General features: G+C 36.9%; 1 protein-coding gene across 1 annotated transcript in view; it reads right to left on the bottom strand.

Moving 5' to 3' along the window:
- The window catches only part of PTPRM (protein tyrosine phosphatase receptor type M), an 829551-nt gene that overhangs the window by 160000 nt on the left and 651716 nt on the right, over positions 1 to 17835 (bottom strand). The window contains exons 16-19 of the mRNA XM_049769948.1: positions 17423 to 17574; positions 9975 to 10049; positions 9715 to 9741; positions 4666 to 4853 (exon numbers count right to left, since the gene is read on the bottom strand). Coding sequence (XP_049625905.1) covers positions 4666 to 4853; positions 9715 to 9741; positions 9975 to 10049; positions 17423 to 17574 — 442 coding nt within the window. The remainder of the gene's footprint in view (positions 1 to 4665; positions 4854 to 9714; positions 9742 to 9974; positions 10050 to 17422; positions 17575 to 17835) is intronic.

Here is a 17835-nt window from a genome sequence, read left to right as displayed (position 1 = left end):
TTTTCCGGGTCACACCCATTTGATGCTCAGGGGTTACTCCTGGCTAAGCGCTCAGACATTGCCCCAGGCTTGGGGGGACCATATGGGACTCCGGGGATCGAACTGCGGTCCTTCCTTGGATAGCGCTTGCAAGGCAGACACCTTACCTCTAGCGCCACCTCACCGACACCAGGATAGAATCATCCTTACTTAGGTGTGCACACCAGACTAGTGCTCACATGGACTTCAGAGTGTGGCTGCATATATTTCTTGCTGGGTTTAACTGACTTGCTACAATCATTAAGTGGTTGCTTCCTGAAGCAGAGTTGGAAAAAGCCTGGGATGTTCTTTGTCTTCAGAACCTAGCACCCAGAAAGTCTCAGGCTCACAGTATTTTTTTTTTTGGTATATTCTAGAGGATTAATCAGTGCAATATGTTAAATCAAAATTTCTTCCAAATCCTCGATAAGTATAGAAACATAATGATATAATTGTACAATTATAATGATAGGCCAATTATACTGTTCCTTAAGATGTTCCTAACTCAGATACTAAAACATCATTTTTGCAATAAAATTGGATATTATATGTTAAAATATTTTTCTCAGGATAACATACTTATTTTGAGAACTTTTGACAATATAATATATGGTAAGGGACTTATCTACTTTCACAAAAGAGGGAAAAATGAAATAAAACTTTCTTGGAAAATGGCTGGTTCATTCTTAAATGATACAGAGATGACAGAGATGTACTGAAGCTATGACAGGATGCAGCTTTCTGGTAGACTTTATTGTAAATTCATGTTTTTTATCTTTTACTAGCAACCACTGCAATTGAATGCCAAAACCATTTCCAGCACCTTAGATTTACAGAATAAGTATGACATATATTCTATTTTATAGATTAAGTGACTCACTGGATCCCAGAAAAGTTAGAGTGAGACCAAGTTCACATAGCTAAGAGGGAGTAGAAGCTAGAGTGCCCCTGGCAAGCTGGTAACAAGTTTGTGTCTCAACTCATGGTCTCTGAGCTATGAATCTTATTCTATGGCTATGAAGCACACCCGACTTTCTGCATAGACTAAAGGGAAGAAGGCAGCATCATAGCACTGTCTCTTGAGCATGTGTGGTTAGTGTTACAAAAACCAAATACATTCTACAAATATAACTGCTTCAAAAATTTTCTAGAGTAACAAGAGAATAAAAATATCTTAAAGAGGGAGAAAGGAGAGTGAGTGACAGCAGTCCAGACCTTTCTTGGATTGCTAATCCCACACACTAAAAACTATACTTCTAAATGAGAGGGCGGTAACTCAGCATCACATGCAGGCCCAAACATCAGGCTTCACTACTCCTTTTTCCCTGAATATATTGCTGATTTATCCAGACACCACTCTGTCCCATGCACAGTCCTTCCACCAATTTCAATGCCACTCACCAGGCCAAGGTCATGTGGAATAGGGAGGTACTGAATAATCTGAACATGGTTGAATTTGAGGATTATTTGGTTTGGGGGGGGCACACCTGGAGATATTGAGTTTACTCCTGGCTCTATGCTCAGGGATAACTCCTGGTGGTGCTCAGGAGACTATATAGGGTTCAGGTATCAAACCCAGTCAGCCACATGTAAGACAAATGCTATACCTGCTGTATTCTGGCTCTGTCTCCAACTAGAATTATTCTTAAGACAAGTTTCCATTTTTTTATTTTTATTTTTTATTTTATTTTTTTTTTGGTTTTTTGGGCCACACCGGGTGACGCTCAGGGGTTACTCCTGGCTATGCACTCAGAAGTCGCTCCTGGCTTGGGGGACCATATGGGATGCCGGGGGATCGAACCGCGGTCCGTCCTAGGCCAGCGCAGGCAAGGCAGGCACCTTACCTCCAGCGCCACCGCCCGGCCCCCATTTTTTTATTTTTTGAAATTGCTTTTATTTATTCCTAGTTTAGCCTATATTCTTTTTCATTTTCTCCTTTCTTAATTAAAAAACCTTTATAATAGCTTTGATATTCAAAGTATTTTCTCCTTCCAGCCTTATTAAAATAAAATTCACATAAATCATGTAATTTTAAAAAAACATGAAATAATTTTATATATGTATCTATTAGTTTAAGAGGTCCCCACCAATCTATTATATAGTTGATTTAGAAAATCTGCTTTTATTTAGAAATTTAATTAACAATATTTTATTTTAGAGTTTAATAACTCTTAGTGACTCATCAATAACAATGCAGTTAAATTAGTATAAATTGTTTCAGTTTGTATTTATTTGTAAATCAAGTTATTCAGATGATCTAAATGGGAAATAATATTTTACATACTTGGAGTTATGCACCATCAATAGTGCATTATAGAAAATCTCGAAAATGGTTTTTAAAAATGGCCCCTGAAAACCTGGATTTGAATTTTATTATGGATTATTATTTCAGTTCTACAACTAATCTCTTTGACATTAACATCTTTAATCAACACTTGAGCAATAACTGCATTCAGAATACTGGAGAGAACTAAGACATCATCTCCATTCACTAAGCTTCTATTTTCTCAATAACCTAATTTTGTCTTTTATAAGATATTAATTCTCTTCCAAATCTTACTCTTAATCTTGTTAATTACAAAGCTAGCATTTAAGGTACACGAGAAAATAGTCAAAGCCGCATATTTCACTGAATAATAAGTTAAATTTAAAAAAGGTACATCTAATGACTGCAGCATTGTTCAAACATTGAACTGTATCTGAAAATATTTTCTGGACTTAAACCAAACCATCAGGGTCCTGTCCTAATTTCATTGACTTTGTGGTCTTCTGAACTGAGATCACTGGCAGCAGACAAGGATGCACGTGTCAGCAGAGCAAAGTATGTCTATTTGTCTGAAAAGAAGCATAACAGTGACATGGCTCTGACTTCTGCAATGCATCTTTGGTGGTTAAGCTCAGAAATGGAGCAAAACTAATAAAGCATAGCATCTGGGGCATAAAATTAAGTATAATGGCTGTGGCCCCATGAAGGGAAAGAAGATCCAAACTTGTAAGATCTGGAGGAAGTAGGAACATATTAAAAAAATACTATTCTAACAAGATGTGACTTAAATATGATCTAGTTAGGTAGATCTAGAACCAGAAACACATTCAAAGATGTAAAAAATCACCAAACTATATAAATCTATTTTGCTGCTACTTTACCTTCATCATTGACTGTGAGATAATTGTCTCTCCTTTTTTTAAAAAAATAATATATTAATTTAAACATCATGATTACAAACATGATTTTAGTTGGGGTTCAATCATCAAAAAGAATACCCCTCTTCACCAATGCAACATTCCCATCACTGATGCTCCCATCTCCCTCCCCACTCCCCGCCTGTATTCAAGACAGGCTTTCTACTTCCCTCACTCATTGACATTGCTATGATAGTTATAAGTGTAGTTATTTCTCTAACTGCATTCACCTCTCTTTGTTGTTGGCTTCATAGTCCTTCTGGCCCTCATCTCTGGGAATTATTTCAATATATCTTTTATTTTTCTAAAAACCCATAGATGAATGAGGTTATTCTGTCTCTCTCCATCCATCTGACTTATTTCCCTCAGCATAACAGATTCCATGTACATCCATGTATAGCAAACTTTCATGACTTCATCTCTCTGGTGGCTGTATAATTGTGAGATGGTTTTCTTTAATATGGTAAAGAGAGAAAGCCAACATAACCTTTTTCCTCAACTGTACCTCACCTCTCACAAACACATGTCTCCACTGATGGGGTGCTTCTTGGAATCAAAATCTTCAACTCTGCGCACAGCTATCCACAGTAGGTCCTGGGATGGGACCACAACCTTAGGATTGGCAGGACAATAATGGCAGCCAATTCATAAAATTCTAGCCAGTTCTTTTACTCTGTTAGATCTCAACTTTGATACATTTCTAGTTGGTCTGTAATTGGGGAGGGGAGCAGATGGTTGCATTTTGGGCCACACCCATGGTTTTTAGGGCTTATTCCAGGTTCTAAGTTTAACAATCATTTCTGGTGATGCTCAGGGGTGATTTTGCATTAATCCATTGTGCTATGGGTCTCATACCACTACCTCCTGGTTTCCATAACCACATCTCCTGTCCTGGCAGGCACTGTATCTCACTATTACTCTCAAATTCAACAGGGTCAAGGATGACATTCAGAGGCATTGCCTAGATGACCTATCTTCTGAGTAATACAAGCCATCTTTTAGGACTATACTCCATTCAGTATATACTAGCATCTCAGATATACTAACATATAAAGAGAGGTCCTTTGAGAAGATCACATTTAAAATCTTTTCTCACTCTGAAAAATACTCAGGAATAAGTCGCCTTGCTTAGCAAATAAGCAAAAATGGATGAAAGATTCAGATAAAACCTCTCATCAGGGGTCACCTTGGTGAGTTTGATTATTGTCTCCTTTTGCTTGTGGAGGACTTGTTTCAATAATGCTTATTTTTGTGCAGTCTCCCCTTTGCAACTTTGGTTCTAAGGGTGCCAAAGAACTTCCTATTTCCCCACAACAAAACTTTCAATCAATGCCTGACTGATTCCTAGTCATAATTCTCACCACCAAAGGACAGAAGTGAATCCATGGGTGAAAGACATGATGGTGGTGCTCATGGAGCCACACTGCCCAGGAGGACTGAGGGAAGGTCAAGGGTCAGGCTTACTTCATACTCCTCTTTGAAGCCGTAACCCTCTGCACACTTCATCTGAGTGATGTGTTGAAGTAAGTCTGCCACCCGGATGGCGGGGTGAAGCTGTCCAGTCTGGTAAGGCACATCGGAAGGCTCACGCTTCTTGTAAGTGTGGGATTGCACCAGGCTGCTGGTATCACTGGCCATTGTGTGTGTCTCATCTAGGGAAAGAAGACCAGAGAGAGAGAGAGAGTGAGAGAGAACCTCACCCTTGGGAAATAAAGTCACTGAGATGCTGAGAAGCTGCTGTTGAATCAATTCCCTCAACCTAAGTCAGCAATAATTCTCTACAATGGCTCAGTGAAAAAGAAGTTCCACGTTTAGAAAGTTAAATGGAATCAGTAATACTGACAGAAATGAGGCAGAAATCTTTACTTTTACAAAGCAGTCCAAACGATATATTGCCTTTTTTTTTTTTTTTACAAAGCTACTTGGAAAGAATGTTTTAAAGTCTTTTGGTGCTAAAGTTCATAGAAGTTTGCACCTGAAACTTCGTCAAGTTCTGGTCCAAACCAGTCTTGTATTCATCCAAAGATTAGTTATCTAGTTTGTAGAATGGGGTAAATAAAACTGTACAAATGTTCCATGAGCAAAATAAAAGTGCACAAAATGGTTTGGCTTATAAAGCTAGCAATGAAAATGTGGACTTGATACATGAAAAAAAAACTAAGTAGATAAAAGAAAAGAGAATTTGGTTTAATGAGTCACTTTGCATGCTCCAGTATCAGAAAGCTTGACAAAATATTGTGAATCAATACATCACACATGGAATGTTCTACAAGAGCTAACATGCAGGCCAACACATAGCAGAACCAGCTGGCTTTGTCTGAATCTACAGAGAAGACACACACTCCCATTCCCTCCACACCTTTTCCATGGGGAAAATGGGGGAACTTACCATTTATTGGCACTTTTAAGAAGATACATATCAGGAGAAAAAAAGGAGAAGAAAAAGGAAACAGGGCATAAGCAATAGAATGGTGTCAATAATTACAGGTAGTTTTTATATTTAGTTTTACAGTTAAGTTTCTATTCTTTGGTGGTCTGAGGGCAAGGTGAATTCTCCCATCCTGTTAGGAAGGAGGGAATTTTAAGCACTCAACAACAAAAGGAAGTTAAAGTGTTATCATAATTGCTTTTCATCCCCCATGAACCAAGTAATACCTAAATAAGTCTTTATTTGTATTCAACACATTTTCTCATTTGAATTTCTTAAATAAGTCAACCAAATTGAACTACAAAATTAATATCAAAATTTGGTCAAGTAAGCCTAAAGAGGCTGTATTTTAATGGATGACAACTAGTAAATTAGATTAATGAACTGCAGAAATTGTAGCTATTAAAACTGTCTTAAGCAGGAAAGTACTATTAGATTAAGAAGTCCTCATTCTACAGGTTAAATCATTATCATGCTGAATCCCTTTAGCCATTTTATTATTGAGGATGGGCCTCATCAAAATATAATATTACTGTCACTTAAAATAAGAATGTTAAATCAAAATTGATTTCAAGGATAAAAAATTCAAGCATATAGGATATGTTCAATGTTAAAAATCAGCAGGTTATTTATATACAGGGAATTCAGCTCTACTTAGTTTATTGTTTTTGAACAGAAGTTCAGCTCCCAAGAAACTTGAGTGCATGGGCCAAATTTTGAAAGCTCACTTCTATCTGCACTGCAAAGCACCTGGGATGCATGGTATGAAAGTGGTACACAAGTGTGTAGCTATGTTGCTGTTGGCTGAAATGGCACCGGGATCACTACAAGGTGGCTAAAGACACAACAACAAAATAAAAACGGGTGGCAAATTGATCTTATGATTGGTTTTTCATTTGGATTTGCTTTGAAATTGAGCAATTCATATGTTCCCATTTTTTATTAGAACAGTCACAAACCAGAAAGTTTTTACATCAAATTTGCTTGCTGGCAACTGACAAGCTCATAAAGAGGGATACAGGATCCCTGCTGAAGTCCTGATTCCATAGAGCTTTTAGCTACTCCAGCAGGAAGTCCTGTTGAAGGGACTAATATAAGAGGAACATTAATGAGTTTCCCTCCTGTGCGTCTCTCTTTCTTTCAATTTTGTACCTTTGGGGATGAACATAATTAAAATGCCCTCTGTCGTGGACTGACCTTCTAAACTTCTTCAGATGAATCACTTGGGTCTTTTTCAAGGATAGATTGGCATCCCAGCAGTGCTCTGATGCCAGGGCAAGGCATTTTGGAAGTTTTAAATCCACAGAGCTGTACCACTGTCACCACTGTCTATTATCCCCTGCTGCCTTATGACATTATGATCTCCTTATTAGTGTGGACAGCATTTAAACACTACTGATATCGTCTTAGAAAGAATGCTATTATTCTGCACATAGATTATCAAACACGAAATATATTTCCCTATGTGTGTTATCTATCATGAAATCGGGTCACTTACAATAGTAAATATTCTTGATACTATCAAAAATGAGTGGACTCATTTTGAGTTTCCCTTGACTTCCTTAAATCAAATGCCCACATTTAATTTCTGGCCCTGCATGGTCATCCGAGCATTTCTGGGTGATGCACATTAGGGGAAGCCTGGGAAAGTCCTGGCCCCACAGGGCTTGAGTAACAACATGGCATCCTTGGGACCTTACATGAAACCTCCAGTCCAGTTGGCTGAGAATCGCCGGTGGAGCCCGAGACCTCCTGAGCACTGCTTGAAAGGCGCCCTCCAAAAATCAGTAAAAAAGAATTATTGCTGATAAAATAATGTCATTGGTCATTAATGTCCTGTATTTATTTAAAATGACCCACCAGTGCCTTTTTAAATTAGAACTTGCTTAAGAGAAGAAACCAGAAATAAATTTGCTCACTAACAGTTCTGATGATCTACCAAGCACTGAAAATTAATTCTATGCTCTTTAATAATAATCAATTGGTCTTGAATTTTCAGCAGGCCATTTGGGAATCTTGAAATTAATTCTATGTTTGTGAGGTGCATAGATCTCTCTCTTTGTATTTTAAGAGAAGTACATAACAACACAATAAAACGAGGGCTTGCACTTGATCTTGTAGAACATAAGGTGGAGTCATGGAGAACCTCCACATTGTTTCAGCACATGATAAGGTCTCCAAGGCCTAATCATTTTGTCTAGCTACAAGTCACCTCATCACACTCCCTTTTGTCTTAATGTAAATTACAGGCCTAGCCCCCACATGTCAGAGTAGATGTGGAACTTCTCTTCTTTCCATGTTTACCAGTGATAACCTCACTAATCCTTACTACATGACATGTAGATTAACACAGCACAAAACAACCATTCCCAAGCACTGCCACTTGTTATCCTGCTACATATATAACCCAGACAGAATAGTTATTTGTTGATCTGGCTGACTTATTTTTCAAAAAGTGCTTCATTTTTGCTACTTGAACGGTGTTTTCAAATGATTCTCTCTTTGTAAAGTGATTCCCTCTGGCAAACTAACTTTAAAAGATGTCATTAGTGTTCATAATAACAAAGCAGTGAGTTTAAAAATGATATTTGTTTAATAAGCTTATCTTAATCCTACTGTGAAATCTGAACATCTTCTTCTTTCTGACAACACATGTCAGCCCTCCCGACTCACAGCTCCCCCGGGTCAGAATATTTGAGAGGAACCATGGAATACAGTCGCCTCACACGAACTTGCAAATCTTTGACTATCAAAAATCCTGCAAATTTCATCTGCATGTAAATTTCACTCCTTCAGTACCTAAAATTAGTGTGTGCCCCTCGTGTATAAAATGAATGAAAATGAAACTCTTTCCCTTATAATTAGTATTAAAAAGGAGGGTACTCTAGTGAGCCTTGTTAGTCCTTAAGCCAATGCAAATTTAGACATTCTGGGTTTTCAATTGTATGCCTCTGAATTCATTTTTGCCTCTGGCATAAAACTTGCTCAAGACCCCATAGTAGCACAAGGGTGAAATAAAATCACTCTCTGTACACAAATGATAATGACTTAGAGAAAAGAGAAGCACAGGGGGGAAAAATTAAGATTGCAAAGATATAAACTTGCAAAGAGAATTAGGAAGCAGAAGTCCAAAAATTGTGGCTGGGATGATGGAGACTAAGGACTATGATTTGCCTCAGTTATCTGTGCTCTGTTCCTTTTCAGTAGATTAGTGATAGAAAAAAGATGCAGCCATGACACATTTGGGTTATTGATGCCTCTCCAATGCAATACCAGCTCATGTTTCTTTGGTTATCCTAGTCAAGGACCTGCATTTTTCCTCACCCTTTTTACATTGGACAAATGAATGTTTTTTCCTTTAAGTCCCCGCTGAGACCATTTCATACTTTCAATGCCTTAGCCCCACTGGGCTAACATTTTATTTCATTCCCAGTGACATCTGACACACAATAAACCATGTGATTATAAAGTGCATCTTGTCATTTCACTGTGGAGAACATCAGATCCTTTGAAATGCCACTGTGTGACAGACACTTTGGAAAGCTCAGGGTGCCCTGAATGACTGTGAAGAGGGGTAGGGGGCCAAACCGCTATTGTGATTTTTTTTTTCTACAAAGCATTTGGCATAATTAGAAAAATGCTGTTTTCAAAATGGAAGTTTTTAGTGCTTAGCTATAAGTGAATATAACAAGAAGCTATTTTCACTTTATGTCTGTCACATTGGACAGAATTCAGCTGCTGAAAGTAAATAGCTGAGCAATGGCATACTGTGCTTTTCCCTGGGATCAAAACCTCACTTTAAATTCTGAACATAAAAAGGTAGAATATGGATCTGAACTCGTCCATTTGAACCTTTCAGTATCATTCCCAACAAACATGAGGCAAATCATTATTATTGAGATTGGAGATATTTTTTCTTTGAATTTTCCCCCACCCCATTCCCATGTCTCCAGGCCACCCACCACCCTATATATTTTTTACAACCACTGTATCATATAGAATTGAAACTCCAGTCTCACATATAGTGGCCACTGACTTTCTAAATTATTCCTGTAATAAACTGTGATAAAGGGAAACGTTCTCACCTAAAATTGCAGTTGGCACAAATGGGTCTGTCATACATCATAAGCAGGTCAATGCAGAGAAAGTAAAAAAGAGAAAGAACAGTAAATGATTGATGAAAGGCCCCCACCCCATTATTCCCATTGAAAGCGACAGAAAGCATTGGGTTACCACACATCAAACATATTAGGCTTTTCAAGCATCATGAACAACAAAGTGAGCATTGATTGGTTCTGAATGCTAAGGGGAGATGAAGAGAAAAGATGATGGAGATATCTGTTACCTGGATAATAGGAATTAGGTACCGAGGTGCTCAATGTATTCGTTTTCATTGTAAAAGATGATGGTGAAGAAACAGCTGCAAGTGAGAGAGAAAAATTAGTCAGTGATTGTGAAGAGGCTAAGAAAGGGCATTGAGGTCACTCAGAGAAGACTGTTGACTCCAGAAAAATTAGAGACTTACCAAAATCTATTTGATAAAAGTCATCATCCTCTATTGTTTCTGGGGATTTTCCTGTACTGTGGAGGATAAGCACCCTTTTGTCACTTTGGTTTTTATGCCACAAAAGAGAGAAAAACTCTCAATCCCAGATATAACTTTGAATAAGGAAATTCATCATTCTTTTAGCCTCTGCTTATAAAATTTTACTATTACTCTAAGTCAGGGGTCCTCAAACTTTTTAAACAGGGGGCCAGTTCACTGTCCCTCAGGCCATTGGAGGGTCTGACTATAGTAAAAACAAAACTTATGAACGGATTCTTATGCACACTGCATATATCTTATTTTGCAATGAAGAAACAAAACAGATACAAATACAATATGTGGCCCTGGGCCATAGTTTGAGGACTACTGCTCTAAGTAGTAGTACACCTAAAATATTTATGCTTGACTTTGTGAGAATATTTTGAATGATACTGTTCTTTTATTTGCTATATCATCTCCTTCCTTGTTTTGTATTTTCAAAGAACTTCCCAAGTGCAACAACCTGCTTTATAAAAAAACAAAGGTGAAGTTTCATGCATGTGATATTGTCATTAAAATCTGCAAGTCCATAGACTAATCTTTATAGTCTGCTCAATGCTTATTTTTCTTTGAAATATTTTACTTAACTGCTCATGTTTTTAACTATGATAACTATTCTTCCTCCTGGTTATTAAAAGAGAAACTCAATCCTATCTAATTTATCTAGTTCCATTACAAACAAATATTTCTGATTTAAAAGTGGTTTGCTGGGGCCAGGAAGGTGGCGCTACAGGTTAGGTGTCTGCCTTGCAAGCGGATGGACCGCGGTTTGATCCCCCGGTGTCCCATATGGTCCCCCCAAGCCAGGGGTGATTTCTGAGCGCATAGCCAGGAGTAACCCCTGAGCGTCAAACGGGTGTGGCCCAAAAACCAAAAAAAAAAAAAAAGTGGTTTGCTAATTCTCTTCAACATTTTAATTGATAAGTACTTTAAAGATGCTTTAATTTCATTAAAGTGCAAGGATAAATAATTTGAATATGCTAAAATGCTCATTGGCTAAATGTCTAAGTCTTAACTCCTCTGATACAGTTATATGTGTCTTACTTATTTGATATTGAATTTTTCATCAAAATACTAATACCACTGTATCCTGGGAAGCAATATTAAATGGGTCTATTATGTATTATCAAATTTCCCAGGAAATTTTTAGTTTATGATTTTTATGTGTGCTTGTAACTTTTATGTGTGGAATTCATAAGTTAAAGAACAAAAAAACCAAGCTTCACATTGCCTGTTAATCATATTTTTAAATTAAATCAATTTTATAAATTTCCAGAAGAAACACCAAAATAAAAATTGTTAAGAAATATAAATAAATATCCAATGACCCAGATATTCATGTTAGGTCAATAAGATTGCTATCTGTTACCTACAGATATTTTTCTGTGATTGGTCAAAATATTAAGAAAGATATAAGAGAAATAATGTTTATTTTGGCCTTGGATGGAAAGTTGGTTAAGGGATTAAGGCAGAGATCTTGTATGTAGCCAACCCTGGTTTAATCCCTGGCACCAAGCACTGCTCCAAGCATTGCTGGGAATGACTTCTTAGAAGAGAACCAGCAACAACAAAAAAAGGAATACAACACAAGCAGAAGAAAGAAGTAATAAAACCAGAGCAGAAATCAATTATATAGAAACCAAGAAAACAATTACAAGTAATCAATAAAACCAGAACTATTTTTTTAAAGAATAAATAAATTAGGAAAGCCATTGGAAAGACTCACAAGGAAAAATTGAATCAGAAATGAAAGGGGAGAAATTACAACAGAACACCCAGAAATCCAAAGCATCATGAGAGCTCACTATGAACAACTGTACTCTAGAGAGTAGAGAACTAGAGAACCTAGAAGAAATGGACAAATTTCAGGAAACATATAATCTCCCAAAACTGAATGAGTAGGAAATAGCCTAAACAGTACAATCATAATCAAGTAAACTAAAACAGTAATTAAGAATTTCCATAAAAATAAAAGGTCAGGACCAGATGGGTTTACTAGTGAGTTTTAGCAAATATTCAGAAAAGAATTACTACCATTTATCCTTAAGCTCTTCCGAAATATTGAAGAGATGGGGAATTCTCCCTAATACCTTTTATGAAGCTAATATTGTATTGATTTCCAAACTGACAGAGATGCTATCAAGAGAGGACTACAGACTAATCTCACTGATAAAAACTGATACAAATATTTTCAATAAAATCTTAACAAACAAAATATAACAGCACATCAAAAAATCATACATCATGATTATGTGGGTTTCATCCCAGGGATACAAGCATGGTTCAATAAAATGAATCAGTTAACATCATACACCACATAAATTAAAAGATAAAAATCATATGATCATACCAATTGATGCAGAGAAAGCCTTTGACAATATTCATGATTAAAACTTTCAGCAAAATAGGTATGGAAGAAACCTTCGACAAGATAGTAAAAACTATCTATAAAAATCCCATTGTCAAAATTTTTTTTGTAGGGGGCATACTCCTACAATGTTCAGGAGTTATTCTCGGCTCTGCACTCAGAAATCACTCCTGACTCGGAGGATCATATGGGATGTGGGGGATCGAACTTGTGTCCATCCTGGGTTAGCTGCTTGCAAAGCAATCACCATACCTCTGTGCTACCACTCTGGCCCTTAATATTATTCTTAATAGTGAAAAATTAAAAGCATTCCCCCTGAGGTCAGGCACAAAGCAAGAATGTCCATTGTGTCCACTCTTATCAACACAGTATAAGAAGTCCTAGCAACAACAATCAGCCAAGAGAAGAAAATTAAAGGGAATCCAAACCAGAAAAGAGAAAGTCAAACTATCTGTATTTGCAAATGACATGATGATATATATATTGAAGATCCTAAAGTGTCCACACAAAAAAGCTCCTAGAAGCAACACACCAATACAGCAAAGTGACTGGCTACAATGAGTCTATTTATATGACAATTAATATAATGTCAAAACCTATCAAGTATCAGGCATCAACTTAACAAGTAGATGAGACCTATACCATGAAAATGTCAAACACTTAAGAAAATAAAGAAAACATAGGGAATGGATAAATATTCCATGCTCATGGATCAGAAGAATCAATGTTATCAAAATGACCACTTTACCTAAACTATTATATGGGCTCAATTCAATCCATATCAAAATTCATATAACATTCTTCAAGGATTTAGAACAGTTAATTATAAACTTTATGTAGAACCATAAAAGACTTTGTATAGCCAAAGTCACACTTACTGAAAAGCAAGAAACTAGAAGCCAATTAATTACCTAACTTGAAGCTGTACTCAAAGCAATAGTGATCAAAATAGCATGGAATTGGAACAAAGACAACTTTCAACCAATGGGTCAGAACAGAATATACAGTGATGAACTCCCAAGTATACAGTCAACTAATTTTTGACAAAGGAGCTGAGAAGAAACAGAATAAAGACAGGCTCTTCAACAAATGGTGTTGGGACAAGTGGATAAATTAAAGTTAGACAGTATCTCACACCTTACAAATAAGACAACTCAAAGTGTACCAAGTACCTTGAGATAAGACCTGAATCCATAATGTACAATGAGGAAAACATGTAGAACAAACACTCCAAGACCTAGACCTTATAGGAATCTTCAATAATATAATGCTAATGGCAAAGGCTACAGAATCAAATTTGAATTAATGGGACTACATCAAATTAAAAAATGTCTGTATTGCAAAAGAAACACAAGATAAAACTAAAAGATAGCTAACTGAGTGGAATAAAATACTTTCACTCAATATATCTGATAAAGGATTGCTATTTAGTACTCACAATGGTAAACCCTACAAAAATGTAAAACCCCATAAAAATGGGAAGAGTAAATGAAAAGACATCTCTAATAAAGACCAATAGATGGCAACAGGCACATAAAAGAATGCTCATGATCATTTATCATTAGGGAAACTCAAAGCAAAAGACAACTAGATATCATCTTACACTAGTGAGAATGGCACATATCAAAATTATTGGAAACAATTTGTGTTGGTGGGGATGTAGTGAAAAGGAAATTTCACCCACTACTGGTGATAATGCAGTCTTCTTGAACTCCTATGACAAACAATTTGTAGGGTTCTCAGTGAACTCAGAATCAAGCTGCCATATTATACAGCAATCCAATTTTTGGGTATCTATCCTCAGGATAGAAAAACATTAATCCAAAAGGATATATGGACACTGCTATTCATTGCAATACTCAGTCCAATAGCTAAGAGATGGAATCAACATAGATGTCCAGCAACAGATAAGTGTATGATAAAGATGTGGTACATATGTGTAATGAAATACTAACAGCAGTAAGAAATGATGCAGTCATGCAGTTTGCTGCAACATGGATATAAATAGAAGTCATGATAATGAAAACTCAAGTTTGCCAGAAAAAGAAGGTTAAATACAGGGTGATATTACTTATATGTGCTATTTAGAATAACAACATGAAGAACATAATGGTTTAAATGGGAGTTGTCAAGAACACTCATTTCTAGAGAACAGTGAGAAGGAAAGAAATTGAGTGGAGGAGAAGAAAGACAAATGTGAAATAACAGGGGACAGGGGCCGAGGGTACTCAAGTGTATTGGTTGGATTATGTAAGGACAGAACTAAATATCCAAATCATAGAGTCAACAACAACGAAATCATGAGACCCAAAACCAAACTTTAGCACAGGCCTGTTATGATATCAGGCTGGGGCAGGGTAGCATAGGATAAACTCTAGGAACACTGGAGGAGGGAGATTGTCACTGGTGGTCAGATTAGTACTAAAAAATTGTATGTCTATAACTCAACAATGGATAACTTGCATAAATCACAATGCTAAAATAAAAAAATAGAGTAGTCATGGCTGGCAGTGTCATGACATACCTATGGTCAATCTTGGCAGAGATCAATATTGTCTGGTTGTGCTCAGAAGTTCCATGTGCTGCAACTCAGGGTTCCATACATTCTGGGCTTGTGCTCTACTACCAAGGCTCTCTCCCTGGACCTATACTTTTATCACTTAATATAAAAATTCAATGTATTTTCATATTACATATTTACTGTTCCCCTTAAAACACATTTTAAAAGGCAGTACAGATTATATTTGCTTCAGTACACGGACTATTCTCATAAACATACTCATGCTTAGTTTTGAATTCTGTGATCTAATTTTTCTCATTTTCTCACATCAACATCAGAATCTATTCACTCCCCACTGCTAGCACTTTCTTCCAATCCTAAGAGATCCCAAATTTACTCAGACTTGGTGCTATAAGCATCAGAGACTAATGCATACTTTATCCGGCATGATTCCTCCTCAGTAACTGCTCTATTCTCAAGGCAAAAAGAGAATATTTTGATAGAAATCACCACTGGAGTCACTTCCAAAGAATTGAATTTGATGAAACCTACTTACTTGTAGAGTGGGAGGAAAAATGGAATCCCTACTGCTTTGTTTCTTCTGTTGGCTTTATTCATAGGAGACACAACATAATATCCAATGGGAAATGATCCATGCAAACCAACACCAGTTTCTTCAGCAGCCCTCATTGCCTGGGTCTTTTCACATCTCCAGAAATACATTCATTTTTTTTCAAAGTCACTGCCAAATTAAATTTCCTGTCTGGAGGCACATATTCTTTGTTGCTCAAACTTCAAAAGGCTAGAAACTACTAATGTCAGTGTCTGCTCTTTGGACAGGTATTTTCAAGTAAATTTATTCTTGGGGAATTTCACCATGAAATAGAAAATTTGCATTAATGGGTTATCCTGGAAAGGGAGAACATATATTTGTGTCCCTTTCATACTGACATTCAAATAGCTGCTCCTTCTCTTTTGTCGAAAGAAATTCTCCTATATCAGCTTACAAATGTGTCCTAAGTTGCTTCATTTTGCCAGTTATACATGCATCATACTCCTAACAAGAAAAATATAATATTTGATTCTAATTATTTTTCTGTTTAAAAAACGGACATAGTGGAATACCAAAGGAAGACTCCTTCTGCTACTACATTGAAAACACCATGAAAACACTGAGGATGAGATATCTTATCACTGACAGGGGCCAGGTCAGGCTTCTTGAGAGACCCTCCACTGGGTGAGCTGTGCATTTGGAAGGCAGCTGTTCATATTATATATAGATAATAATACCAGATGTAATTGCCTAAACTCTAGTATAATGTGCTGAAAAATGAAGGAACACAGGAGAGACCTGTAGGTTGACCATGTTATCTTTAGATAGAGGAGGGTTAGGAGAAAGTTACAGAATCAGAATAGACCAATGTGGGGAAGGGAGGCCACAAAGTACATCACTCATATATGAATCAACCATTTCCCCAGATTGCTGTGCTTCTCATAATCTTGAAACCCCCAACTTTTATGCATTTGTATTATACACATAGGTATAAAGTCTTATTACCATCTGTGTAGAGTGGCAATAGCTGCATTTGTACTTTTTCTACCTGCTGAGCAATGTACTGAATATTCAGTAAGAGTGAGTAAGCAGTCTCGGGCTTCATTAAGGAATTACAACCCCTGACCCTGAAGTTAGCAGGGCTTGAAAGCAAGGAATTAGGCAGATGCAAAGGCATTTCCTCCAGTTACTAAGGTCACTGGGGACAAAAATGACTATTTCTTTTTTGTATTTCCTAGACACAAGTTGTTAGGCTTCCTAAAATAAATGTCTCATACCTGGATACAGGTGGAAGCACAGGAAAAGTATTTGCTGAGCCTGATTTACCACCTAGTGTGAAATTAAGACTCGTGGAGTAGAAATACAGTTTAACTTATTAATTGCTTCTAATAAACCTATAATAAAGCCAGAACGTGTCAGTTAAATAAATAAACAATTAACTTGTTACTGCCATTTAGTGAACTATTTTAATAACAGGCTTCCTTTGCATAATTCCACACCTGGCCAGCTTACAAACAGAATCTAAATACCAAAAAGAATGATAAGAAGCAGGTGTCTTCTTCAGAAGGAAAGAAACTTCACTTTCTAATTTCTTACAGAAACAGAATTGTGACTTCCTATACTCTATGAAATAGCTCTGTTACTATGAGATATTTTCACAACCATTGAAAGGGACTGGAGAAATTATAAGAATTCCTTAGGGAATTGCTTTACTAATTTTACGCCCCCCCCCAGTTAAAGCCTTGGACTCAGAAAATCCAGAAAGAGCAATAAAGGTGTGGGCTTACATCTTCCGTTTAGATTATGAGTGTCCATGAAAGAGAATGCCTCATCGCAGTTTGTGCCTTGCTCAGCATAGCTCTTGTCCATCGAGTTCACCATCACGGTCATCTCCTGCCGGGTGCTGCTCATTGTCTCCTTCCGCTTCTTGGCTAGTTTCCTTAGGACAAAGAATTCATTATATAGACATGCATGAAAATGAATGAAAAATGGGGCATTTGCATGTGTATTATCCAACAGCCAAGAATATCTTCTATTGAGTTCACTGAATTAATCCATAACAATGATTTATGATGTCTCCTAGAAGTTACGTTCTCTGCCTGCTTCAGAAACACAGGATGACAAATATCTGCTGCATATCACAAAATGGCACGGTGGCATTAGGAATGCGTAGTTTAAAACACTGCTTTGTTTATTTTAC

Source organism: Suncus etruscus, chromosome 3, assembly GCF_024139225.1.
Source record: "Suncus etruscus isolate mSunEtr1 chromosome 3, mSunEtr1.pri.cur, whole genome shotgun sequence".
NCBI lineage: Eukaryota > Metazoa > Chordata > Mammalia > Eulipotyphla > Soricidae > Suncus > Suncus etruscus.
This window is presented reverse-complemented; position numbering and strand designations above follow the sequence as displayed.